This window comes from Lacerta agilis, chromosome 8 (assembly GCF_009819535.1).
Source record: "Lacerta agilis isolate rLacAgi1 chromosome 8, rLacAgi1.pri, whole genome shotgun sequence".
In the NCBI taxonomy this organism is placed as follows: domain Eukaryota; kingdom Metazoa; phylum Chordata; class Lepidosauria; order Squamata; family Lacertidae; genus Lacerta; species Lacerta agilis.
In genome coordinates this window covers 74639619-74666205 of record NC_046319.1, presented here as the reverse complement: position 1 = coordinate 74666205, position 26587 = coordinate 74639619, and the positions used below count along the sequence as shown (strand labels likewise).

Genomic DNA, 26587 nt, shown 5'->3' with positions numbered 1-26587 from the left:
TTGCAGCAGTAGCTCAAGAGCGACTCTCCTCCCATGCTGAGCATTTAACTCTGCTAGAATCTTGCTTTTCTGCTTATAGTGCAATCTGAACTGAGGATCCACCTGAATGAGAGTTTGGAGGTCTTGCAAGTGTAACTCCCTCACCCCCACTTAAACTGTCCAAACTTAAGCTGGCCTGTCCCCCAAAAGGAGCATGGCAGGACTGGGCAAAGAGAGATTTACAGCTATGCCAAACCTCTTCCAGCTCAGTCATGAGACCTGGCAAGCTGGCACAACTTACACCGCGCAGAAGTGTGGCATAAGTGAAATTCTCCTTTCAAGGCTTGTTTTCCCTCCAGCAGGCTTGGGTATAGCCTTGCCCCAAACTGAATCTGGAATAAGGGTAACTTAAACCGGCATTAAGTTCCACCAGCTTCCTGGATTTAGGATTGCTCTGCCTGATGCAGCAACAGACCCAGTAGGGCAATGCCTTTGGAACGGCTTGTGTTTAAAATTCTAGAGCGTTTCTAGGTTACACAGAACTCTTCTGCAGAGTGAAGCAAGAAAGCCAAGCTATGTTCCTCTGCCAAGCTAATATTTATACCCTATCCAATTATTGCACACACCATTTGCATGAGTGAAAGTCACTTGCAGAAGTAGGTCACCAGAGGTGGATATTGCCCCTGCCCACATGCCTTCATCTTAGGTGACAAATAAAAAGACAATTAATTTGTTTTGTGTGAAACACCCCTTATTATTCAATGGTTTAATTACATTTTAATCAGGTATCTATGTTATTAGTTTGTGCAACTTGGCCAATAAATGTAGATGCACCATCAAAGGACTCTTGTTCCAGTAATGGGGCATTCTGGCTTTGCTCCCTGACTGGTGCTAGTTTCAAGTGGGATTTCACCATGCAGCAGGCAATTCGAGGCACTACAGGAGTTCATTGGAAGGACCTGCACAACGAAAGATTGGGTGCTGGAAAGTGCAAGACAACCCCTTGCTTTTAAGAAATGTTGCTGAGCCGTTTCCCAGCAAACAAGGCTCCCTGTGCCCTTTTAAATTTAAACCCAAACTCCTGTTCACAGAAGCTGTTAATTAAAATGGAACTAATCTGGGTGTGGACTTTTTCTCACCGTTTTAAGCCTTGGTATCCCTTTGGGGCTTGTCAGGGTGCCGACTTTGCCAGTAGTAGATAGCTGATATATGCATGACACAAAATGAAGCCATGAGAGGGTCTGCACCTTGATGTAGCAGGGGTTTTAACATGATACAAAACTTTAAGCCTCCCGTTTGTTTGTTTGTTTGTTTGTTTAAAAAAACAGCAGGCTTTAGAAATCTTTAAGATCAGGAGGAAAAACTTTGGTGCTGGTAACACAGTGGTTTGATTTCACCCTCCAGAGGCACACTCCATTATCTCTAGAGACAAGACGGATGCCAACAACACCGTGTAGCACCCTCTCCGATGTGCTAGTATTACTAGGGAGTAACTGGATTTAGGGAGAAAGTATAGGTCGGCAGCAACTGGAGAATGCCACATGAATGAGGAATGAGAAGAAGCAGGCGAGATTCACAGGCCACGTTTAGCTGAGGTGTGGGTGGGTCCCTATGCTCAATTGCAGAGTGTCAACACAACCTCTTTGGAACTAGGAGTGTAAAGATTAATTAGATCTGTCTGGGAGCAAATACAGCATGACTATTAGCCATTGATAGACCTACGCACTATAAAACTGGTCTCGTTTTATTAAAACTGGTCTAATCTCAGCAGTTAGATAAACACACACCCCAGCCATAAAGAGGAGGCGCTCAAATAATTTATAAGATTTTATTGAAAAAAAACCCATCATGTATTCCTGTGACAAATCCATCAATAATTAACTTATTGGCTCGTGTCGTTCTTAACGATGAAGCAACTGGCATGCAGATGGGCTGCTCGGTGAGCTCGGCTACATGAGCGAGGGGTCAGATGCCAACCCTGCAGGGGGAAACGATCTGCACTGCTTTGACCCAATTTGTGGGGAGAGCTTTTGCATATCAATACCCGATCCCACCCGAGGTGAAATGATGACGCAGGACACCAGAAATAAGGTTAATGGGCATAAAAGGCCACAACTTCATTGGTTACGAATTTGAGCGGTATTGGCTTAGGCATTGGAACTAGCTAACAAATATCCGACTCCAGCACGTTGTGCTGGCAGTCCGGGAAGGGTTAACCACCTATAGGTGAGGGACCCTGCTGCTGCACATCAGCTAGGGCCTCACCCAGTGATCACCGGATTGGGGCGTGCCTTTGGCCCTCACCCACCGTGGTTTCGGACAGGGACACGCCCCCCGGACTCATTTGCTGACGTACCCTTCAAAGCCTTGGGGGGAGGTGATGGCCGAACCTCCCCCCCCCCACCGAGATCCTAACTGGGATAATCCAATGCCTAACCACCAAACCAAAGTTGTGACGAGTTGCTACAAGGTAGGCGAAAAACCACCAAGCGGAAGCCAATTTGCCAAGTGGGAAAATTCCTACCAGGCCCCTTAACGGCGACCAACCGCGCTAAGGGGAGCAGGAAAGAGGGTGAGCCCTGGACGCGCACCGGCTTAAATGGAGCCGGCCACACCCAGCAGCTGAGCCGGTTGGTCAGCGGGCTGGGCACCGCGCCCAGGGCTCAGCCAGTGGGCGCAGGGGATGCCACCATCCCCTGCGCACGTGCTGGGCTCGTGATGATTGCAACTCCCCCTCCTCCCTAAAGGGTCGGAAAAGGATTTGGAGTGCACCAGGTTCAGTCCAAGTCTGTTACAATCCCATGAATCGCTGCGACGACTGCCAACTGAAACGCTCCCACGTTACTGAACTTGAAATGCTCGCTAACATGGAGGCAGCAGAACTGGGGGGGGGGGGGATTCTGCTGCCACAGCCCCCAACTCCCTGGAAATCAGTGTTCCTCCTTAAATCCCCATAAACTGCTGTTGCTAACGGTGCACCCCTATGAATATGCAGAGCCGTTTCCGAGGGGTGTTGCTGTTTTTAGGTGCCACTTCCAAGTTGCCAGGTATCTTTGGTGGCAACCACAATCCACCGACCCCGCCTTCCTACACTATTGCTTCTTCAAAATACACAAGTAACCTTTTTGCACTTTGGTGCACCTGTGCAAAGCTTATTGCACTTACACAACACGGAACACCCTGAGGCCTGGCTCGTTTGCTTTTTGGAGAAGTGCACCCACCCGAAGACAAACCCCTCACCAGTGGTTACGTTGCAGCCAATCTTGAGCCCCAATGGCATGCACATCGAGTCAGGATTCACCCCCACAAGGGCTTATCCGCACTTACGCTGAACAACATCCACCCCATTTCCCAGCCACCCCATTTAGAAGAGTTCCTGGACAGTTCTATGCAGATTTTACCTTCCTGAATAATCTGGTGCCACCTACAAGGCTGGCATGTGGCAGACCGTTAAATGCACTTTTCTCATCGCTGTTCAAACAGCACAGCTTGCCACTGCATATTTGGGGTCAGGGGGCAGGGCTTTCAAGACATTTCACACCTGGGGACGCCCCTCCCCTTAACAACCTGGCCACTGAACTCAGCTGAAGGCGTTTCTGAGTCAGTGGTTTGACACCCAGCGTACCTTCCTTCTCCAGCAGTGTTGCATGCTCAGCCTCCTTTTGAAATTATAATCTTTCCCCTGCCGCCAGTGGCAGGAACAGTAGCAGGAGTAATGTTCAAATGAGCTTTTGGATTATTTGCAACCTGCAACCAACTTCTCTTCTGTGTGCCAAGACTCACACCCACGGCCTCCCATCATCGCAGGTGTGCTGTGTTCCAGCTGCAAGCCTTTGCAAATTCTTCCAAACTGCCCCGTAAGACACGAGTCTTGGTAATTCAAAGGAAGCACTCCCCCAGAGGATACCTAACTGGGAAAGTAACTGAAAACTGGATCCCTGTGACTGGAAGCTGATAGCTATTTACGAGCTGGGTGCTGGGCGACCTCCTCCTTCTGATCCTCGGAGTGCCTTCTCTTCCTGGCACCATTCTCCTTCATGGCTTTCCAGCCTTGCCCTGTGGTCACTCAGCCTGCGGCCGTCAACAACTGCTCCCCGTGTCCATACAGGGACTGGAAATCGGGACTGACGGACTGCAGCTCGGACCAAACAATATGTGAGTGTTGCTGGGGATTGACCATGCTGGGGGCAGGGAGGAGGGTACCCTGGGCATGGCTGCTTCGCTCCCCATGTTCCAGCAAAGCCACCCTACTGCTGCCTGGCACCTCTTAGGTGCAGGGCTCAAGGCTGCCTCAAAGGCATGTCTTTCCCCAATGGAGGCGCTGTTTTTTCGTACCCATTTGCTGATTTACAGGTATCCAGATCAAAGGCACTCAGCTTCAGGGTCCAGAGCAGAGTGTTAGCGTTGCTGAAAATTGTCCAGGGACTAAGCTGCTTCTGGCAATCTCCGTGTCAAATTGAAGCCCTCCTCTCTGCCCCCTCCTCCAGGTTTCTGCGGGATCTTCTGCCTTCCCTGCCTCACTTGCAAGGTGGGAGCGCAGTACGGCGAGTGCTTCTGCGTCCCCTTCCTGCCGGGGGCTCTTGTGGCCATGCGGACGGGCCTGCGAGAACAGCTGCGCATCAAGGTACCCGTCCCCGGGGGGGACTTCTGGGAAAGTTCCAGCAGATGATTGCCAGGAGGCGCGGTTGGCACACGGGAGTTATATCCAGGGTGAAGAAGGGAGGGGCAGGCAGGCAGGGAGAAAATGCACCGAGCTCCGCAGCCTTTCGCACAATGGACGCCAGAGCTCTATCCCACCGCAGCAGCAGCTGTTGCAGCAGCCCACTTTCTTTGTAGGCTCTTCCTCTTGACTGCAACATACAAAAGTCCAATGTGGAGAAAGGGGAAAGGTTGCCGGATTGGTGGTTTGGCCAGAGGACAGAGTTTGGAGGAGACGCAGGCTGCTATGCAGATCCAGGGAGCCTCATCTTGAGAGCACATCCCATTCAGTAGATAGTTCCCATCATGCCATCCCTGCTATTCGTGGGAACTGGTTTTGAGGAAGGTGCTGGGAATTCTGCCGAAAACCCCTCCATGGAACAAAAGATGGAAAGACTGTTAGATTGGGTTTAAAGCAGGCAATCTACACAGGCTGTGTTTGGTCTTTAATCTGGGGCAGTGGGGAGGCACTTGGAGGCAGGAACGAAGACATGGTTTTCCTCGACTGATGGTCCTCTCCTCTTCCACAGGGTTGCGTGTGCTGCGATTGGTGCGCTTTCTGCTTCTGCTGCCCCTGCGCTCTGTGCCAGATGGCACGAGAGCTGAAGAGCCCATGTTGTTAGCCTCACCCTGAGCTGGACACTCTGGAACCCCCTTGCTGGTTGGCCCCGTTCCCTACTGCGTTGGGGGGGGTGTGTGCTGTGGGGCTCAGGTGCCTGGGATGAACTGAACCGAACCACTCAGGGAAGCTTTGCAGCTGAGTTGCAAAGCGCTGCCAAGTTGGTTTCCAGCCGACTGATGAAGCGCAGGCATAGGAGAACTGCAAGCTTTGGACTGTCGTGGCTTGTGGCTCTCATTGGGCTTCAGGTGTTGCTTCACTAAGGACAGTCACAACCTCCTTTTCCAATGTGTGTGTGGGGGGGGAGAGCCACATCACCCGCTCTCCCTTGTGTGCACATAGGAAGTTGCTAGCGTTGTAAATAAATGGGGGGGGGGCCGAATACTGCTCTCCTCCTGCAATCGATTTGGCAGCAAAGGACCTCGATCCTTCAGCTTCCAGGGGTTGGGTATAGGAGCTGCATACACAAAAGGCAGTTGACTCAGTACTGCGATGAAACATCCCTGGGAAGTGAAGCTGCGGTTGTCAAAATGCTGAGCAAAACAGAAGGGCCAGTTGACTTGAGTCACAGAATTGTAGAGTTGGAAGGGACCCCAAAGGTCATCTAGTCCAACACCCTGCAATGCAGGAATCGAGGGGCTAAAGCTTTTCCTAGGCTGTGCCATTTGAAGCCACGTGACACGTGCAAAAAGGCTTGGCACAAGCCCTTCTCCCTGGTGCCCTAGCGTTGTAGGCGCAGCGAGTGTTTCTCAAACCTGAACCCCAACTCCCCCCCCCATAGTCTGAAGTGGTACGATACATACGCCGCCTCTTTGGCAACCTGGTGTGCAGGCTGGGGGCTGATGGGAGTTGTAGTCCAATAACATCCAGATGGCACCAGGTTTGGCAACGGCCCATTCGGCACTTGATTATGTCGACCCCACAAAACCGCCTCCAGCTCGCCTATTTTGCCAACAGGGAAACTCTTATTACACTTCTGAGGGCTTTTGGTGTCTGTGTGCAGGGGGCGGTGGGCAGGCAGCGGAGGCCAAAGGACTGTAACAAAAGTAGGTGGGAGGGAAGGGGTTAAAACACACACAAAAAGGAAAACAACACTGAGAAAAATCAGAGAGGGGATGTCAAATCCCCTCTGCAAACAAACGCATGGAGTTTCCTTCCGACAAACCTGTCCCTGACTTTTAATGCAGAAGAAGAGTTGGGCTGGTGGCCACTTGCTGCCCACTCCCTCCTGTGCAGCTGCGCAAGGAAGACGGGGAGGGAGCCCTAGAGAGGACCCCTCTCCCTCCCCACACCAACACTTTGGAGCTGCAAGAGTACAGCAGCGCCCTCTGGTGGCAACGTCTGTGTTCCATGACATGATAACTGGAGATGCTTCCCTTGAATTTCACCCTCAAAGGCGCTTCTCCTGTGCACCCCTTCAAGGCCGCCTCCCCGAGGCGAAGAAGGGCTGTGCAAGCAACGAGTCCCATCCCTTCCCGAAGCCCGGCAGGGCTCCCCCGGCAGCTCAGAGGGACATGCTCGTGAGGTTCTCGTGGCTGAGGAGTCCTTTGCGGGAGCTGCTGACTCCGTGGCTGCTGCTGCAGTAGTCCTGGAGATTGTGGCGCAGGGTGACGAGGGCAGAGCCCAGGCAGGCACGGTTGGGGGCCTGCAGTCCTCCGGGCAGCTGGAAGAGGACCGTGGCCACCCCGGCCATCCCGTCGTCCGTCGGCTCCAGGGTGATGGGTCCCACCCGAAAGCTGGAGTAGGAGTAGCCCATCAGGTGGGAGAGGAAGGGCTCGGAGCGTCGGAAGTGGGCCACAGGATAGGGCACCTCGTGGTATGGCTTCAACCGGCTCGGCTGGGCAGCGGCCAGCGCTGGGTGCTTGTGGGGGCGCGCGGGGAGGAAGACCAGCTCGGCCGCAGCCCCCAGCGCATCCGGCTCGAAATAGATGGTCACTTTAGCGAAAGGCCGGCTGGCCATCTTGGTCATCTCCTGCAGGTGTCGCCGCTGCTCATGCCTCAAATCCAGGAACTGCTTGACCTTCCAGAGCAGGACGCAGACAGAGAGGAAGAGGAAGAAGCAGGAGAAGAAGACGGAGAAGAAGACAAAGAGGTCGATGTGGGCCTGGTCTTGGCGGAAGAAGAGCAGCCCCTGGGACTCGGTGACGTTGGGGCTGGTGCCCCCGATGCCCAGCAGGATGACATAGAAACGGCTGGATTTCAGGGCGTGGATCTCATGCGGGTAGGTGATGACCACTCGGTCTCGGACGGCTCGCACGACCAGCACCGCTTGCTGCTCCCGCACAGTGATGTAGGTGATGAGCCCGTGGGTCTGCGCCTCTCGCACGGCCGGAGAGGGCTGGCTCCCGTTGCTGAGGCCGCTGCGCCCGCCCGCTTCTTCCCCCGGCGGCACAACGCGCACCGAGTGGAAGCCCGTGACCCGGTCCACGTCCACCACAAACATCTCGTAGGAGGTGGAGATGTAGACGTCCACCCCACCAAAGGTCACGTCGATGGTGATGCGGATGTCCACGTTGGTGAATTTGGGCTGGACGCCAAAGAAGACGGAGCGGCCAAGCAGCAGGTTCTTGATGTTGGGCTCGTGGAAGCAGTTGAGCTGTGATGTAGGGTCAAAGCAGCTCTCTTGGTCCACGATGATCAGCCGGTAGCACTGGTGGCCACCCACCGGGTTGCCGTGGAAAAACTCGCGGCACTTGGCGCACTGTTGGTGACAAGGGGAAAAAGGCAGGTCAGTTTAGTGGGATTGGGGGGGTCACACAAGCTGTCTCATGCCCAATTCTTCACTCTGTGAAAGGGGTGCAAATGAAACAACTCTGCACTGTTGCTTCATTGCTTCTTATTCCAAAATCTTCACCACTTTGCTAAATTCACTTTGCTTCTTCCAGTCAAAGGGTGACACAAGCTGTTCTGCGGGTTCTAGAAATGCCCCATAACCACCACATCATACGCTTTTGCTGTCCCTGCAGATTTACAACACAAAACAGTTCCTGTTGGTCTTCCCGCCAAGATTAGTCGTCCAAATGCCACAGAGGGGATGGCAAAAAGGATGTCACCTTTTTATCGCCTAGCAGAGGTATGCGATTTCTGAACAGAGAATGATGTTCTGGCTATTACGGCAGGTCACTATCAAGAGGCTACATAGGTTTATGCAATCACAGCCCAACACAAAATCATGTGGCAAGGAGCTCCATGGGTTAATTATGTGCTGTGCTCACAAATCTTTCCTTTGTTTGCCTAGAACCTTCTGCTGGTCAGTTCTCCTGCATGGCCTGGAGACAGGGATGTACCTAGGGGTTGGCTGCTGCCAAGGACACAGGCCCAGAGGCACGCAAAAATTGCCCCTCTCCACTCTGCCTGCCCATCTATGCACTCCCTGGGCTGCTCCTCTGCTGCTCTGCATGGCTGGGCAAGGTATGCAAGCTCCTCTGGGTGCCTTGACGGAGGAATGTGGTTGCTGGTGTGGGCAACCACAGCAGCCCCAGTTGGCCGATGGCACTATCAGGAGTATGTGTGGAGAGCCCACTAGGGCTTGGAGAGAAGAAAGATGAAGAAAGCAGGTGAGAGCTGCAGGAGGAGGAAAAAGGGAGGGAGGAGCCAGAAGGGAAAGCAGCAAGCAGAGGGAGGGAGGGAGGAAGAGGAGGGGTGGCAGAGCAGACCCAACCCTGATGGCTGCAGAGGAAGTCACCGGCAGAGCACGAAAGGTGACAAAAAGCAAACTTTTCCCCTGTTTCTGCTACATGATCTCTCCCAGCTGAGACACCTCCTTGCCAAGAAAGCAAGGGAGCCTAGGTACACCTCTGCCTGGAAATACTGTGCTTGGGAGAGAAATGGTTCTGTCTCCTCCCCCATGAATGATCTTCCACGGCTCCCAGTTACTGCAGTGGGGATTGTGCGGGAGAACTTCCGGATGGACTGTGTCGTTTTTCTACGGATCACTCGCTCCCTTCCACACCCGAATTGTAGCGCCTTATTCCGTAAGCTTCTTTCATCCCTGCCAAGGACCCGCCTCCTGCGGCCGCAGCCCCGCCCCTCACCTGTTGCTTATAGCAGTCCTTTTTGTCTGACTGGGCACTGTTCTGGCAGCCTCCCGTCTCCGTGTTGTTCTGGCAGGGGCAGCCGGTCCCATCCAGCTCGTTGCACGAGTCAGCGTGGCCGTTGCACTGACACCTGGGAGGAGAGGGGTCACGATGAGACACAAGAACATGAGAAGAGCCTTCCTGGATCAGGGCAACGGCCCATCCGGCATCCTGATCTCACAATGGCCAGCCAGGTGCCTATTGAAAGGCCCCAACCACAAGAGCCCTCTGCCCACCCACTCCCAATTCCACTGGTTTTTAACATAAAGACTGTAAGAACAGTTCTGATCCTGACTCCAGGATCCCGGCCAACCAGATATTGTGGGAAGCCTGTTTCTAAGTGCTTTTAATATGTGGCGTTCTCTGTTGTTTTTACTGCTGCCGTTGTAGCATCATGGTGTTTCGGTTTGATATTGTGGTTTTATTGATACCGCATATGATGGGAAGATGCCCTGGGATAGGTTTTGCCTTAGGACGCAGAATACGTTTGTTTTGTTTTTAATAAATAAGAACGACTCAGCTTTGGCCTCCCCGCTCCTTACTTGGTGCACTTCCCCTCCAGCAGGAAGTAGCCGTGAAGGCAGCTCTCGCATTTCTCCCCAAAGCTGTTGTTCTGGCAGTTAACGCACACGGCGGCGTCCTCAGCTGGCCCTTCTGCCACCCATTTGGGGATCTGTGGGGAGGCAGGGAGGTGAGTGAAATGTGACACCCCACTCGTGCATTTCCCCCTGGCAGCAGACTAAGCTCACGATCCTCTGATGCAAATGCTGATCCTGTCCGCTCAGGAAACATGACGTAAACCCTTTCTCTCTCTCTGAAAGGCAGCTGGTTATAGTGGAATTGGGCTTCCCGTAACCTGCCCATCACTTGCACGCTGCTGCGTTTTCATTAGACCCAGCGGCAAGTGTTTCGTGAAGGCCAGCTTCAAAATGTAACTGGGGATTATTGGACGATTAATGACGATTAATACAAAACAATATTAAGAGGGAAAAGATACAAATGGAATATGAGCACATTATTTAGCATTGTTATATATACAAGTAAATTATACAACAATATAAGATATTGTAGATAGAAATAAATTGGAAGGAGAGGTTTCACAATATGGGACTAAGGTGATAACATGTGACAGATGACAAATGTTATAAAGAAGTATATATCCGTGGAAATAGGTGACAAAAGAAAACAGAAGAAGAACGGGGTGAAGCAGAAGGGGGGTAGTGGTTGTTGTTTTTTTACAAACTGTATAAGCTATGTATATGATATAAGCATAAGAGCATCTTTATTGATACAAACCTTTGTATATACCAGTATATAATTCATAAATGTTGTACATTCTTGTTTAAATTATAATTATGAGAAAATTTAATAAAAACTATGTGTAAAAAAAACCAAACAAAATGTAACTGGGGAAAATATATATTTCGAGGAAGGCAAGGAGCCTTAAATCACTGCCTTTTCTCAAGAAAGGCAATTTATTTCTCATGCAGAGAAAACTGCACAGCGTGGGTGGCACTGAACTGCCTCGCAGGGTTGCTATGAGGATAAAACGGGGAAGAAGAGAACCCCGTATGTCACCTTGGAGGAAAGGAGGGATAGAAATGCAACAGTTAAAACTATGTTTTACTCAGGGGAGCCCCGTTGAAATAAATGAGCATGGCTAAATTGGGCCCATTAATTTCAGCAGGTCTGTGCTGAGCAACTTAGTTGAATAGCACCCCATGTGCTTGCTGGCACTAGCGACAAGTGCTCATTCGTCTGTTTTACAGGAGTAACCAAAAATAGTACCTGTTCAAAGGTGTAGCTATGATGCAGTAAGCACAGAAGTTCTACACACGGTGGCACACAATGAAGGTGCCCATATGCATTGGATTCTCTGAAGAATATGGATGGCCAAATCCCCTCTGCACCCTTTTGACCTGGCAGGTCTCCTTCCACCAAAAGAGACACTAGCAGTTGTCCCGGCAAGCCAGGCCCGGCTCCCCCGCCGCCCACCGCTGGCACTCACCAAGGCCGGCTCCAGCGGGAAGCGGGCAGGATCCCGGCGGGCTCTCTCGTACTCCTCCCGCGTGATGCACACGTTGCTGTTTCCCCGGCAGAAAGTGTTGCAGGGGCGACAGGAGCCGCCGCTCAGAGCCGACCCCACAAAGAGCGGCTGGCATTTTTCACAGTGCTGCCCCTGAGGGGAAAAGAGGCGAGGGGGCAAGACTTTGGAGCAGACATGCAAAGCGACCGGCGGCTTGCCCTTTTCAGCCTCCCAGGGAAGTGGGCTGCCCCTCTGTTCTTCAGGAGGCATTTCTTTAGAGGGAGGCAAGTCCGTGCAAGTGCACAGGGATTTGGGAATCTGCTTTCTACTGAATCCGACCATTGGTCCATCTAACTCAGTCTTGTCTACACTGACTGGCAGCAGCTCCCCAGGGTGCCAGGTAGGAAGTCTCCCCCAGCTCTGCCTGCAGACGTTGCTGGAGACTGAACCTGGGTGCTTCTGCATACAGGGCAGATGCTCTCCCATTGCAGCCCAGTGTGAAACCAGCTGCAGATCTCTTCCAACTTGCCTCCGCTTGCGCCCCCAGCTTGCGCCCTCTCCCTGCGCCACTTGGACCCTCCCAGCAGCCCGCTGCCCTCACCATGGTGTTGTTGAAGCACTGCAAACACTGGTCCTGGGCCTCCACCCCCTGGCAGTTGCTGTGCTTGTTGCACTGACACTCCACGGAGCAGTTCTGGCCCACGTAGCCGAAGTGGCACTGGCAGGCATTGGGCTCCACGCAGGTCCCGTTCACGCAGCCCTGCTCACACACCGGCTTGCACAGCCCCGTCACACTGCAAGGGAGAAAGGAGGACACGCAGCACAATTGGTACACAGCGGGTGCGATCCCCGCCTCCGGTGGAAATTCTGCAAAGGTTTCCCCACACGTTGGTGTTGTCCGGCTAAAAAGAGTGGCTAGAAATTGCTCCGCCTAATAGCAAACTTGAGTGGTTGGCATTGGTATGGAAGTGAAAGGCAGCCACAAAAAATTAAGGGAGTGGGCGCCCCTACTTGGGAGACAGATACACAGAATTGTATTAAAAGGATTTTTAAATTAATGAGATTTTTTTTAAAACCCACAAAACCTGCCCAAAAAGAACCTGAGAGTTTATAGCAGGGGTCAGCAAACATTTTCAGCAGGGGGCCGATCCACTGTCCCTCAGATCTTGTGGGGGGCCGGACTATATTTTGGGAGGAAAAAAAATGATTGAATTGCTATGCCCCACAAATAACCCAGAGACGCATTTTAAATAAAAGCACACATTCTACTCATGTCAAAACATGCTTATTCCTGGACTGTCCGCGGGTCAGATTTAGAATGCGATTGGGCCAGATGCGCCCCCCCAGGCCTTAGTTTGTCTACCCATGGTTTATAGGATGTTGATAGCCTTTCTCAGCCCTGAGTCCCCAGATGTGCTCAAACCACAACTCCCATCATCCCTGAGCTCTGGCCAGGCTGGCTAGGAATGATGGGAGTTGTAGTCAAACAACAACTGGGGACCCAAAGTTGAGGTTCCTAGAGGAACAATCCTCAGCTTCATGTCTTGGTTTGCTTGGGCAAAACCAGGGGTCCCCAAACTAAGCCCCGGGGGCCAGATACGGCCTAATCGCCTTCTAAATGCGGCCCGTGGACGGTCCAGGAATCAGCGTGTTTTTACATGAGTAGAACGTGTCCTTTTATTTAAAATGCATCTCTGGGTTATTTGTGGGGCATAAGAATTCGTTCATATTTTTTTTCCAAAATATAGTCCGGCCCCCCACAAGGTCTGAGGGACAGTGGAATGGCCCCCTGCTGAAAAAGTTTGCTGACCCCTGGGCAAAACAAACCATAACCGCTCTAGTTCAGGCGTAACAGGAAGCAGAGATTGTGCTTGCTTTGTTGCTTATGCAGGGAGGAGCGCGGAGCAAGGATCTCCACATTCTCAGTACGCCATCAACAACAGTCTGTTGTGATGTACAGTGCATTTATCCTGAAGGAGGAAGGGGTGCTGAAGGGACAAGGGTTCCCCTCAATTTGGGAGGGTGAAGCTGCGGCAAATGCCACCCTCCATCAATGGAGAAAAGCAGCCGGTTCGTGCGCAATATCTAAAGAGACCAGGGTATACAGAAGGGATTTCGCAGCTCAGTTGTCTGAAATGCAGTGGTTCTTAGTGAAGATGAGGCAGCTACTGCCGAAAGCACAGACTTACAGTTCCCTGCTTCATCTCCATCCCCCCTGCCATGGCACTCACTTGTCCAGCATGTAGCCGTTCTTGCAGGTGCACTTGTAGCCGTGGGGCAGGTCGTTACAGTTCTGGGTCTCGTTGCAGTCGTGGTGCCCGTTCAGGCACTCGTTCTCAGGAGGGCACGCCATGAAGGCCCAGTCTGCTTTCAGGCCACACGACTCGACCAATCCTGCAGGGAGACGAGAGGGGACAGGAGCTGCTGGCAATCCTTAAGAGCAGCTGCCCCCAACCTGGTGCCCTCAAGGTCTTCTGGGCTGCATCTCGCAACCGGCTTGTATCAGGCTCTCCAGGAGCAACCACTTAATCCTGGGCAAAGGGCTTCCCCAGACCACAAATAAGAGGAAATATTTCTGAGAATCGCAATTATTATTATTATTATTATTATTATTATTATTATTATTATTAACTGCCCTATACCCGGGGGTCTCAGGGCAGTTCACAGAATAAAATCAAGATATAAAATCACAAAATACCTAATAAAAATAAAAGCTACAACCCAATAGCCCCCCCCACAAAAGAACACATTTTAAAAGATAATAATAATAATAATAATAATAATAATAATAATAATAATAATAATAATAATAATTTATTAATTATACCCTGCCCATCTGGCCACTCTGGGCGGCTTCCAACAAAAGATTAAAAATACATTAAAACATCAGTCATTAAAAACTTCCCTAAACAGGGATGTAAATCGGATCAACCAAAAGCCTGATTAAAAAGGAAGGTTTCTGCCTTGCGCCTAAAGGTGTATATAATGAAGGTGCCAGGCAAACTTCCCTGGGGAGAGCATTCCACAGACAGGGAGCTACTACAGAGAAGGCCCCGTTCTCGTGTTGCCACCCTCTGAACCTCTCAGAGAAATGCCTTGTTTGCAACAAGGATTTGTGAGCATTACTGCCAGGCTGCCACTTTCCATACCTTGTCCCGTGCTGCTTTCCACACTCCTCCCTGAGAAGGTGACATTGACCCCACCCCCACCCCCACCCCCGGTTCTGCTCAGTACGTACCATGGTGAGGACCGCTCCTCCCTCCCTCCATGCACCGCCCTTTGCCGTTCTCGCCGCGGAGGCCGCACCAGCCGCACCGGGGCTGCTGGATGCAGAGGGCGCACTGCTGGAAACGGGAGCAGGACGGGGTGCAGCTCTCGGCCCCGCTCAGCACTCGGCCGCACATCCCGGCCGCGCAGCGCATGGGCAGGTACGTGGGGCTCATGCACTGCGGGGAGACAGGGGCGGAAGAGGGTGCATGTTAGAGCTCGCATGGGCACACTTTCCCCAATCGAAATCCTGCACCGTGAATAAATGACGCAGGGGAGCACGTTTTTAGCAGAATTTCCACAATCAAAAACGAAAAAGGCTGAGAGATGCCCAGGAATCTCCCCAACCTACAGAATCCTGTCCCCAGAGGAAGGAAGGAAGGAAGGAAGGAAGGAAGGAAGGAAGGAAGGAAGGAAGGAAAGAAGGAGACACTTCCAAGAGGAGGCCTCTTCCCCCACGGCCTCCTCTCAGCTCCCCTGCTCCTCCCAGGGATTACCTGCTGCAAGCTGACGCTCCAGACACACTGCTGCCAGCCCCCGTCGGCCCCCTTGGAGCTCAGGCATTCCCCACAGGTGCTGTGGTTGTGGCACGGCGTGGGGCAGGCCAGCGGAGGCGACGATTCCACCGGCATGGGGGACACGTTGAGGAGAGAGTGGCTGAAGCAGGTCCAGTCGTAGGTGGGCTGAACGCTCAGGATACGCCTTGTCTCCCCTGGGCCAGAAGCGGGGGGAGGAGGAGAGTCAGAGGCGATGGCCTTTGTGGTGTCCGAGACGCCGCCTCCTTTTCCTCACAGGCGGCCTTACCAGGAGGCAAGGCGTGTCGGCTGTTTCCTCGGATGATTCCCAAGGGCCACCTGAGCACCCAGGGGCCTGATTCGTGGGACGCATGCACAGCCCCCCACAGAAATAAAGAGGAGCTCCATGCAGCTGGGGCAGGAGAAATCCTTGGTGAAGTGCGCAAAATGCTGCTGTCAGGAAAGCTGCTTGGATTTCTTTGTCTGGGGGATCCCTTCACAAGCCAAGTAACTACCAATTAACCTTCCTCTTTTCAACAGCTCCCCTCAAAACGCTTCCGTTCACCCTTCATCCCACCAGCGGCAGATCTTGGGGTCTCAAATTTGGCATGCCCCCCGCCTCTCACCTTCCATTCTACATCATAGTCGCAGCGTCCCTGAGGCTCTGCGACTGGACCACTCCCCTAAATCTGCCTTTGATTTGCTAGTGGCTGGCTGACCAATATCTGACTTAGTGTGGTATTCTGTCCTGAAGAACCCAATAACATAAGATCAGGCCATTGGGCCTCCTAATCCAGCACCCCGTTCTCACAGTGGCCAACCAGATGCCCATGGCAAACCCTCAGGCAGTCTCCCCTCCTGGGGCTTCCAGAACCACAAAATCCCCATTTGCCTCCACCTCGCAGCCCCTTCCCCGCAGCTCTTTCTCCCTCTGCCTTGCAAGGCCCACCAACGGTTCCCCACCACCACCAGCCACCACATCTTACCCCTCACCTGTGCGCTTGAACTGCCGCGTCCACATGCACTTCCCAGAAGCCGTGCACTTGGCGCAGTCCGAAGCCTCGCACGAGATCTCCGAACAGTTGCTGGCGACGAAGATCTCGCGCTGGTTAATGCGGCAGTCGTTCTCCGAGGTGCAGCTGCCGGTGCTGCCGATGCAGGCGCCCTCGGGGCAGTTGGTGCACCACTTGCACTGGGGTAAGGCCTGGGAGGGTCAGAAAACAAGGTCAAAGCCTCCCCGACTGGGGCGCGGTCACTACAAACCAAAGGGCGGCGACAATGCTTTCCCCCCAACCCCTTTCCCTGCTACAGCTTGGCTTATATAAGCCTATTTCGCAAATTTACATTTTCATTTGGTTTTTATTGTATGGCTGTCATAAACCACTTGGATTTTTTTTTAAAGTAAGACAGCAGTATGCAAATGTTTTTATAAATAGACTGGCACTGTAACCTTTTTGGCGCTTGGTGTGCTCTGATTAGCATTGTCACTGATCTGCCGGTGGAAATTAGGGGTTGCGATCAGATCACTTTCCATCATAGAATTGTAGAGTTGGAAGGGACCCCGAGTGTCACCAAGTCCAAGCCCCTACAATGCAGGAATCTCAACTAGATCATACATGGCAGGTGGCCATCCAACCTCTGGTTAAAAACCGCCAAGATAGGAGAGTCCACCACCTTCCGAGGGAGTCCGTTCCACTTTTGAACAGCTCTTACTGTTAGAAAGTGCTTCCTAATGTTTGGTCAGAATCTCCTTTCAGTGGTTTGGGTCGTAGCCTCCAGAGCAGAAGAAAACAAGTTTGCTCCATCCGCCAAGTGACAGCCCTTTAGATATCTGAAGATGGCTATCCTATCTCCTCTCACTTTCCTCTTTCCCAAGCTATACATACCCAATTCCTACAACCGTTTCTCATAAGGCTTCGTTTCCAGACCCTTGATCATCTTGGTCGCCCTCCTCTGCACATATTCCAGCTTGTCAATATCCATCTTAAATTGTGGTAGCCAGAACTGGACACGGTATTCCAGGTGTGGTCTGACCAAGGCAGAATAGAGTGGTACTCTTATTTCCCTTGATCTGGACACTGTACTTCTGTTGATGCCGCCTAGAAGAGCATTAGCCTTTTCCCCCTGCTGCATCATACTGTTGACTCGTGTTAAGCTTGTGGTCCACCAAGACCCCTAGATCCTTTTCACGTATACTGGTAGTAGGCCAGGTGTCCCCCACCCTATATTCATGCAGCTGGTTCTTGCTGCCTAAGTGCAGAACCTCCCATTTCATAGAATCCTAGAGTTGGAAGAGACCACAAGGGGCATCCAGTCCAACCCCCTGCCAAGCAGGAAACACCATCAAAGCAGAAAACAACCTTTCTCCCTCCTCTATATGACATCCTTTTATATATTTGAACATGGCTATCATATCACCCCTTAACCTTCTCTTCTCCAGGCTAAAAATACCCAGCTCCCTAAGCCGTTCCTCATACGGTAAGGCATCGTTTCCAGGCCTTTGACCATTTTGGTTGCCCTCCTCTGGACACGTTCCAGCTTGTCAGTATCCTTCTTGAACTGTGGTGCCCAGAACTGGACACAGTATTCCAGGTGAGGTCCCTACTGAAGTTCATTTTGTTATTTTGGGTCTAGTTCTCCAATCTGTTAGGGTCATCTTGAACCCTCAATCCTTTTTGCCATTTCCCCCTCCCTCCTCTCAGTATCCGCATCTTTGGGACACGCTGGAACACCTGGCCATGCTTCGAATTCTGCACTTCCCTATCGTTCCCCTGCACCCAATTCGGGGAGCGTCGGGAACTGGAGAGGTGGGGATTACATGCTACTATTCCCTGAAAAGTGAATGCAGAAGTGCAGAGTTTGGAAGCCCCGCAACCTCCAACACAGAAGGAAGAAGAGGGTGCTCCCCAGGCAGTGGGCCAGCTGCCAGGAGGAGGGCTGGGGGCTACTCACTGGAATGCCCAGGCTGTGGGCCATGGCACGAGGGTGCTGGGCAAGGCACTCGCTGCAGGTCCTCAACCGGCGGCACTCATCTGCGGACCTTGGTGTGGGGAAGCAGGAGGTCCCACCAGAACAGCCCTGCCTGCGGGAAGGAAAGGAGAGCAACCAGGAAGCTCAGTGGGGGGGGGGGAACTCTTCCAAACTCTCCTCCTATACCTATAGGGTCAACCCTATTTGCTCAACCTTCTCAATGCATGATCTGCGCCCCACAGATTTGTTTGTTTTTTAAAAGGGAGTGAAATTCTCTAAAATGAGAGGCTATCACGATGAATCACATTGTTAAAGGAGGCCACATCCATCTTCCCGTAGGCCTCCAGAGGACTACAACTCCCATCATCCCTCACCTGCTGGCTGGGGCTGATGGGAACTGGAGGCCAACTACATCTGGAGGGCTACAGGCTCCCCAAGCCAGCTCTAAACAAATGGGGGAAAGGGGTGGAAAAAAAGCTTATGGGGTGAGAGCAAACAAAATTGGCTTGCGTGGAAACAATGAGAGGAAAATAGAGATGGAAGAGGACAACCAAATTAAGGGTCTTAAAGCAATTTACACAATGAAAGAATTAAGAACAGGTGGTACGATGTTGCCAATAAACGACTCGACCATCTATTAGCTGAGATTCAAAAGTTAAACAGTTTGGTTATGGAATTTGGTGCATCTACGGCGGTGCAAAGGTTTGGTTAGGCTCAAGAGAGTTTTTGGCAAAGCTGAAGAACCTGGAAAACGAATTAGCAAGGGAGCAACAGGAAGGGGAGCACTCGTCTGTGCTTTATGGGAAATTGTGGATCTAGGAGTACAATGTGATTTATTTATTTTTTTGGTAGAGGATTCAGTGTCTCTTCTGCATAGAACTTTATGGAACTACACAGCATGAATGTGAGATTTGTTTGCTAACAATTGTGCACTCCCTAGAATGGCTACATTACAATAACCTGAAGGCACGTGATGGAGCTTTGGCAATGCCTCATTTTAACTCCCGTGACTATTTGTGCACCTCCTGCCACCTGTGAGCTCCTCCCAAGCAGCTCCAGTTCTTCTCTCTGCTTTTGCCTAGTCCCACCCCAACTGCTAACCACACCGTCCAGCCACTCTCCTCTTGGCCGTTTGCCCAGACTCTGCCCCTCCACACCTCTCGGCAGCATCCGCAGAGAGGCAGCTGGTGTGGCACCAGGTGCAGCTGGCGTTGGACCTGTTGCAGGCTTCCGGACTGCTGAAGATGAGGCAAGGGTCGGAGGGCACGGAGAGGGCCACCATGCGCCCCAGCGCCACCCCGTTGAAGCCCCCGGAGAGGTAGATGCGCCCTCCGACAGCGGCCACGGCGTGGGCAATGGACTCCATGATGGGCTCTCCCACGACTGCTTCTGCTGCAGAGGGGAGAAAGGAAACACAAAGGTGAGCAAAACTGGAGAGGGAACACACAGGGCTAAGGACAGCGGCCGGAGGCACGTAACTGCAACCTATGCAGCCAAATCGAACAACTGAAGGTGTTCTTTCAGAAAAGTATGGAAGGAAACGATTTGCAAGGCAAACACAGAAGATGAGGAAACACTAGGGAACTTATAAAGCAGCAGATGGGAAGGGGATCTCATCCTCCAGCCAGCATGGCCAGTGGACAGGAATGATGTGAACTGAAATCTGCTGATGTCCGGAGGGCCAGAGGCTCCCTAGATAAATGAATATAATTTCTACAAGGGCCCTGTGCCGACGTAACACTGGGCAGTCTTCTAGACAACTGAAAGCAGCTTGCAGGCCTCTCTCTCTTCCCTCCACTCACATAGGTGCCATTTTCGAGTTCAGAGCTAACCATGGTTAGCTATATATCTACAATGAAGTGCTAACCACGGTTGATGCCAAACCAGAGCGTGCAAGCAGCTTCAGAAGTGGATTTGCCACTAGCTTTATTTGGCAGAAACTCTGGTGTCAACGTAATGCTAAGCACAGCTAGCGGAAATGGAGGGATAGAGAAATACCCGCACTAGGCAGCAGGAACTCCCTATGGGGTGCCCTCCGCTACATAACCATGGATAACAGGTCAGTCAGTCCACGTTGTGGGAAGCTCACCTGCCCTCCTTTATCACGTGTGCAAACATGGGGGACTTGAAGCCCCAGGGATCTGTGGCAATCGACTCAAATTTTGAACCGATAAGGTATTGTTTCGGTGCAAATTAAAATGGCTTGCGTCATTCATTCTGCATGTCAAATAGGGACCAGGGAGTATTATTTGTAAGGAAGCTCAGATCGCTGGGCCGCAGGCTGATGTGCCTGGGATGCCAAATCCTATACCTCCGATCTTTCAAAAAAATCCACCCCAGCCCTGACCTGTGCTGTTGGGTAGGATCCAGGTGTTGCAGTTTAGCTGGTAGAAGAAAAGGTGGTTGGTGAAATTCTCGCGTTCTGTGCGCCCTCCGATCACCACCATGGTGTCCTTCAGTACTGCTGCGACGTGGAAGAAGTGAGCCAGCGGCTGGTGAGGGTAGTAGGGAACAAGGGATTCAGGAAAGGCAGGAAAGAGCCATTTAGTAATAGCATATCACAATTCCCCCCAATATGAGCCTCGCACTCCACGGGGCCCCTTCTCAAGCCCATTCTTCCCGCCAGGTGCTCTGCTCACCTGAAAAACAGAGATAAATAAGCTCTGGCTCTCTGGGACAGACTACCGTATTTTCCCATGTATTGGACGCCCCCATGTATAGGACGGCAGGGAGGATTGTCCAGAGACTAACAGCCCCACATGTCTAACAGGCCGTCTATGAGCTGTTCCCTCGCTGGCAATTGTTGAGTTTTGGGGTGGGGCAGAGTTGAGCTTTTGGGGGGGGGGAAGAGTGGTGAAGCATTTTTTTCAATTACTTTTAGCACTTTTTGCCTTTCCTGCGGAGCCTCCATATTCTGCTTGCCTCCTCCCACTCTGCCCGCCCTACAGGCAGAGGCTGCATGGGGGAGGCTGTGTGTGTGATCTGTTTTTTTCTGCGCAGTGTCTTCACGTGGCTTCACGCGGGCAGCACAACATTACACTGGAGGAATGCAAGGCGCGATGTTTCACTCATGTTAAAGGTGCGCGCGGGGGGGGGGGAATATTACTTCAATCACCGGACTCCTCCTGTGTAACGTTGCACCACCTGTGCACAAATGGAGCCGCGCGAAGACACCGCACAGTAAAAACTGACTGCCTACAGCTTCCTTCCCCGCTGTAGTGGGAGGAGGCAAGTGGACTACGGAGGCCCCACGCCTCGCCACTGCCAGGAGCTGCGACTGCTGGAGCAAGTTCCGTATTTATTTACATATTTAATTGCTATATTCCATGGATAAGACGACCCACGTTTTTAAACCTAAAAAAATGGGTAAAAAACCTCATGTTACAGATGGGAAAATACAGTATATTATAACAATTCTGCTCCAAACATACTGGCTGCCTGTGTTGACCATCCAAAGGAACAGCACTGGTTTGGGCCTTTAAAGCTCTTCATGGCTTAGGACCCTGATATCCTCCCCACCCCAAAAACAAAACCCTTGTGGTTGATGCAAGAAAGAGCTGGGGTGGGTGGGTTTGGATTCCCATCCCACAGTAAGTGCAGGGGAAGGAGGGAGAGGGGGTGGGAAATGTTAAATTGCGCCATCACTGAAATGACAAGGAGGAAAAGCAGCTTCCCTGGGGAAACGACGGCTGTCAAGTGTTTGCAGGATCATGTGCTCATCATGGCCAACCTATACCAGACAGCAGATAACTCGCTCGGGAGAAACAAGGAAAACTTCCGCAGGAAAGGGAAGACAAATTGCAGAGAGTGATTTAAGGCTTCAGCTGACCTCCTTATCAGGCTGACTCACACCCAGGGGGTGACACTGTTCTGTGCAAAGGTTTTGCTCAAGGGAGCTGGTTCCTCCTCCCATATCGGGGTGGGGTGGGGGAAGATCCTGGCCATGAAATCACTGGGGAAGGGCAGAAGATTGGGGGCAGAAGATCTGCTTTTCACGCTGAAGATCGCAGGCTCAGTCCTGGACCAACTTCAGAGAGGATTTGGAAAGACCTCTGCCAGAAAGGCAGTGTAGAGAGTATTGAGCTAGATAGTTCTAAATTCTGCATAAGGCAGCTTCCTAGGTTCCCATCTTCCGATCTCCACGCCACGTATTTAAACTTCCTGCTTAACTGTGCTTTGCGTGAAGCAGCAGAGTCATTGGGATTGTCTACCTCAGGCATAGGCAACCTTCGGCTCTCCAGATGTTTTGGCCTACAACTCCCATGATCCCTAGCTAACAGGACCAGTGGTCAGGGATGATGGGAATTGTAGTCCGAAACATCTGGAGAGCCGAAGGTTGCTGACCCCTGGTCTACCTCAAACACCCAAACTTCTTGCACTGAGCTTGCCTACATTCTACGTGATCTCGCCTCTCCTGGCCACACACACCATTTTCTCATTCCCTCAACCTGTCCTGTGTTTGAAAATGAAGAAGAAGAAGAAGAAGAGTTTGGATTTGATATCCCGCTTTTCACTACCCGAAGGAGTCTCAAAGCGGCTAACATTCTCCTTTCCCTTCCTCCCCCACAACAAACACTCTGTGAGGTGAGTGGGGCTGAGAGACTTCAGAGAAGTGTGACTAGCCCAAGGTCACCCAGCAGCTGCATGTGGAGGAGCAGGGAATCAAACCCGGTTCACCGGATTACGAGTCTACCGCTCTTAACCACTACACCACACTGGCTCTCTTTTCTTTTGAATCTTTTCTTGCTTACACTATCCTACATTTCCCTGCAACACATGGAATTATAGAGCTGGAAGGGACCAAGAGGGTCATCTCCCAATGCAGGAATCTCACGGACAGTGCTAAACAGGCCTCATAATTCATTCTGGGCCTCAGGGCTGTGCAACAGCGGCACCAAAGATGGGCAGAGTCTTCACACTGGGGAACTCTCTGGTGATTTCTCCGTACCAGAAGCCCTGTGTCTTTTTGGGGAGGCTAGTACTTAACAGCACCCTGGCCGCAATTGTTACATTTCTGCCCTGGCAGTATCTCACCTTTGGCCCCTGAGATGGAGCCAGCAAGCTCCAGGTCAGGTTGGGATAATAAAGGCTGTAGAGCTCAGGGGAAGCAGAAACCATCTCCACGTGGAAGCGATGGCCGCCAAAGACATAGATGGCATCCGTGCCCTCATGGTACACAGCCGAGTGTCCGTACAGACCTGAAAAGTAAGTTCAATACCAGGTGTTTGTTTGCTGGGTGGAACTGGGGGCAGGGTTTGTGTTTTATCTCACTAGTGTAAATATGGAGTCAGGCACCATGGGACATTTGTAACGTTTCCCAGCCTGCACACCTTGAAACTGTGGTGCGAAGGATTTATGGGATTCCCTCTCTTAGAGCTTTTAAGAAGAGGCGACTGTCTCAATTCAAGGCAACCTTGCCTTCTCAAGAGGGGACTCCCTGCATTTTTTGGCTCCGCAATCACCTAATTATCCCCAGGGCCCCACAGCGAGTCAAAAGGATCCCCTACCTGTAGGGGGCGTTCCAGCCTGGCTCCCGGCACGCCAGCTCTCCGACACAACGTTATATTCCAGCAGTTTCTTGTTGAAGCCGTTCTCAGGGGAGTAGCCGCCGATGAGGAGCAAGGAAGAGCCACGCCGAGCCGTGAGTGTGTGACCAGCCACGGCTGGGATGAGAGGGTCCTGGAGAAGTCGGGAAGGGAGCAGGGAACATGTCAGGATCCAGGGAGTAGGAAAGGTAAGGGCACGGGGCAGGGGTGTGGGGCACAGTGTTCCTTCCTATTTCCACCCATGTGGATTCCTCTGCAACAACACTGGTATGTGGATTCGCCTGCAACAACACTCAGGGCAAAGGCCTGGGGTTAAGGCACTGATCATATGCTCCGTGCATTAACTCCAGGCCTTTGCCCCGAGACCTCCTGCACTCAGGTCCTCTCCTTATTCCTCTATCGGTCATGTAATAATCTGCTGCCAACACCCACAGTTTCCAATTGGGCAAAGGAACACTCCCAGCTTGGGAGCATCCCGGAAGCATCTCGTTGCCTGCTGTTGGAAGTGGACTGGTCTGATCTGGTGAACAGAGACCTGCCAACCGCTCGCAGTCTAAATGAGGGGGGGGTTACCTGCACAAGCCTCCATTGCAAAGTTGTGAGGTTGAGCAGCCAGAAGTCGTTGGCCACCCCGTCGGTCGTCAGTCCACCGAGCACATACATTGCCTTGCAGGAGGGGATGTAGGCGGCCGCGTGAAAGTACCGAGGGTTGGGCCCTGGGCCTCTGTCCTCCGTCCCTGCCAGCATCTGGGTCCAGCGGCGCTCGGCAATGGAGTATCTGCGGAGAGACAGAGCCCTCTATGGCCAGGATGGGAAAGGCAGGGGCGGCCCATTGGAATAAGCCTGGCGAGGGGAGGGTCTCTTACCTGTACACGTTGCCCAGCATCCCCTCTCGCAGCGACATGCCCCCAAACATCCAAAGCGTGGTGTCCGGCCCCTCCACCATGGTGTGGCCCAGGCGGTGAAGAAACCGGCTGGCTGTGTCCTTGAAAAATGCACATGTGAGGGTTAGATTATAGTGCTGGAGCCAACTCCAGAGTATCCCCTTTGTCCTGGGTCTTTCTGCATCTATGCCTACTGAGTGGCCAGTCAGGCTGCCACAGAGACCCTGAGTGTGTAGAATCACAGAATTGTAGAGCTGGAGGGACCCCAGGGGTCATCTAGTCCAACCCCCTGCAATGCAGGAATCTCAGCTAAAGCATCCCTGGCAGATGGCCGTCCAACCTCTCCTTAAAAACCTCCAAGGAAGGAGAGCCTACAACCTCCCGAGGGAGACCATTCCACTGTCAAACGACTCTTACAGTCAGAAAGTTCTTCCTGATGTTTAGTCGGAATATCTTTTGTTGTTGTTGAGTCCTACCCTCCAGAGCAGGAAAAAACAAGCTTGTTCCCTTTCCCACGTGACAGCCCTCGAGACATTTGAAGATGGCTATCATATCTCCTCTCCCTCTCCCTTTTTACCAGGCTAAACAAACCCAGCTCCTCCAACTGTTCCTCATAAGGCTTGGTTTCCAGATCCTTGATCATGTCAGTTGCCCTCCTCCTCAGACAGAGGACAAACTGATTAGATGCCCTGAGTATGTAATAAGCCCAAAGCACAGCTATTTTCAAGAGTGACATTGCTCAGAGCAGCAAAACTGTTATTTATTTAATGCAGTATGCACTCAGTGATAAATTACCCATTCTCATGGCTCAAAGAGGCCCCAGGCCAGATGACAGATAAAATGAAACGAAAAGCTAATGTCAGAGGGAGCCTTCAAGGGGTGGGGGTGGGGGGTTTCACTTACAGCTGTCAGCTGGGTGTCGATCAAGGTCTCCCAAATGATCTTGCCAGCATCTAGAGGGATGGAACAATCTTTGCCGGCAAACCGATCGCTGCAAACACACAGGCCCAGGCTCTAGGGAAGAGATTGAGGGGTGGGGGGTGGGACGCAGAGACAAAGAAGGGGGGGGAAGACAATAAGACTCGCAGGAGGAAGCATATGCATGGAAACTGGAACTGGCTCTGCACTGCCATCACGATACTCAAAGTACACCGTCAAACCACCTGAGGCTCACCCACAAAGTACCCAAGTTAACTCCTGTACTTTCTGGAGATTTCCATCTGTCTGAGCAACTAGATATGACTCCTGCACTTCTACCCACAGTCTGCTTGCCTGCTTTTCCCCAAGGTGTAGACGCAAGACCCCCTCTCCTATGTTCAGTTACCCACCCTGTGACCATTCTGCTCAGCAGAATAAAAGCCAGCCCTGCAGCCAATCCAAGCACTGCTTTTGCCATGCTGTCGGGCAAGGCCCTTTGGACACACCGTATCACTGCAGGCCAGGCCTGGAACTTAACGCCTTTCTAGCTCGTGAATGCTTTTCGACTGGGCACCCATGTCAGCTCCTAAACTCCCTGGGCAGAAACCAATTCCCTTTCCCCTTTGCCATCGAGGCCACGCTTGTCCCTGGACCTTTCTGAAACATTTCTGTCCTTCATGCACACACACAAATCGATCCCCCAGGGCTCACCCTGTTGCAAACCCCCTGTCCCACGTGAGCGCTGCAGTTGCCCGGGCAGATCTGAAACTGGCAGCTGGGCCCTGTGTATCCACTTCTGCAGATGCAGCTTCCCTCCTGGCACTCCTGGTTGGGGTGGCAGCTGGGGCGGCAGCGGTGCACCGTATAGGTAGCGTTGAAGCCCGAAGCCTCGGTGGAGTTGGCCTCATAGTAGATGACCAGAAGGCCTGCAAGCACAGGGAGGGAGAGAATCGGAGGAGGAGCATTCCTAGATCGTGGAACTGCCGAGCTGGAAGGGACCCCAAGGATCATCTAGCCCAACCCCCGGCAATTCAGGAACATGCAGTTGTCCCGTACGGAGACTGAACCCGCAACATTATCACCACCACA

General features: G+C 52.2%; 2 protein-coding genes across 4 annotated transcripts in view; one reads left to right on the top strand and one right to left on the bottom strand.

The window, feature by feature from the left end:
• The first annotated feature begins 3888 nt into the window (after positions 1–3888).
• LOC117051716 (cornifelin-like) lies at positions 3889–4656 on the top strand. The gene is made up of 2 exons (XM_033158343.1): positions 3889–4134; positions 4467–4656. Exons 1-2 carry the CDS (start codon positions 4017–4019, stop codon positions 4646–4648), a joined length of 300 nt encoding a protein of 99 aa, XP_033014234.1. The 5' UTR covers positions 3889–4016; the 3' UTR covers positions 4649–4656.
• A 2090-nt stretch (positions 4657–6746) lies between these two features.
• The window catches only part of MEGF8 (multiple EGF like domains 8), a 51764-nt gene continuing 31923 nt past the window's right edge, over positions 6747–26587 (bottom strand). For 2 of the 3 annotated variants that reach the window (XM_033158339.1, XM_033158342.1), the window contains 18 exons: positions 26210–26424; positions 25484–25594; positions 24563–24681; positions 24270–24474; positions 23658–23829; positions 23185–23348; positions 20498–20642; positions 19308–19542; positions 18133–18262; positions 16174–16384; positions 15163–15377; positions 14637–14844; positions 13630–13792; positions 12000–12192; positions 11381–11551; positions 9915–10045; positions 9331–9463; positions 6747–7997 (listed from right to left, as the gene is read on the bottom strand). In XM_033158339.1, coding sequence (XP_033014230.1) covers positions 6801–7997; positions 9331–9463; positions 9915–10045; positions 11381–11551; positions 12000–12192; positions 13630–13792; positions 14637–14844; positions 15163–15377; positions 16174–16384; positions 18133–18262; positions 19308–19542; positions 20498–20642; positions 23185–23348; positions 23658–23829; positions 24270–24474; positions 24563–24681; positions 25484–25594; positions 26210–26424 — 4118 coding nt within the window. In that variant the 3' untranslated portion in view covers positions 6747–6800. The remainder of the gene's footprint in view (positions 7998–9330; positions 9464–9914; positions 10046–11380; positions 11552–11999; positions 12193–13629; positions 13793–14636; positions 14845–15162; positions 15378–16173; positions 16385–18132; positions 18263–19307; positions 19543–20497; positions 20643–23184; positions 23349–23657; positions 23830–24269; positions 24475–24562; positions 24682–25483; positions 25595–26209; positions 26425–26587) is intronic. The other variant, XM_033158340.1, reaches the window with a different exon arrangement.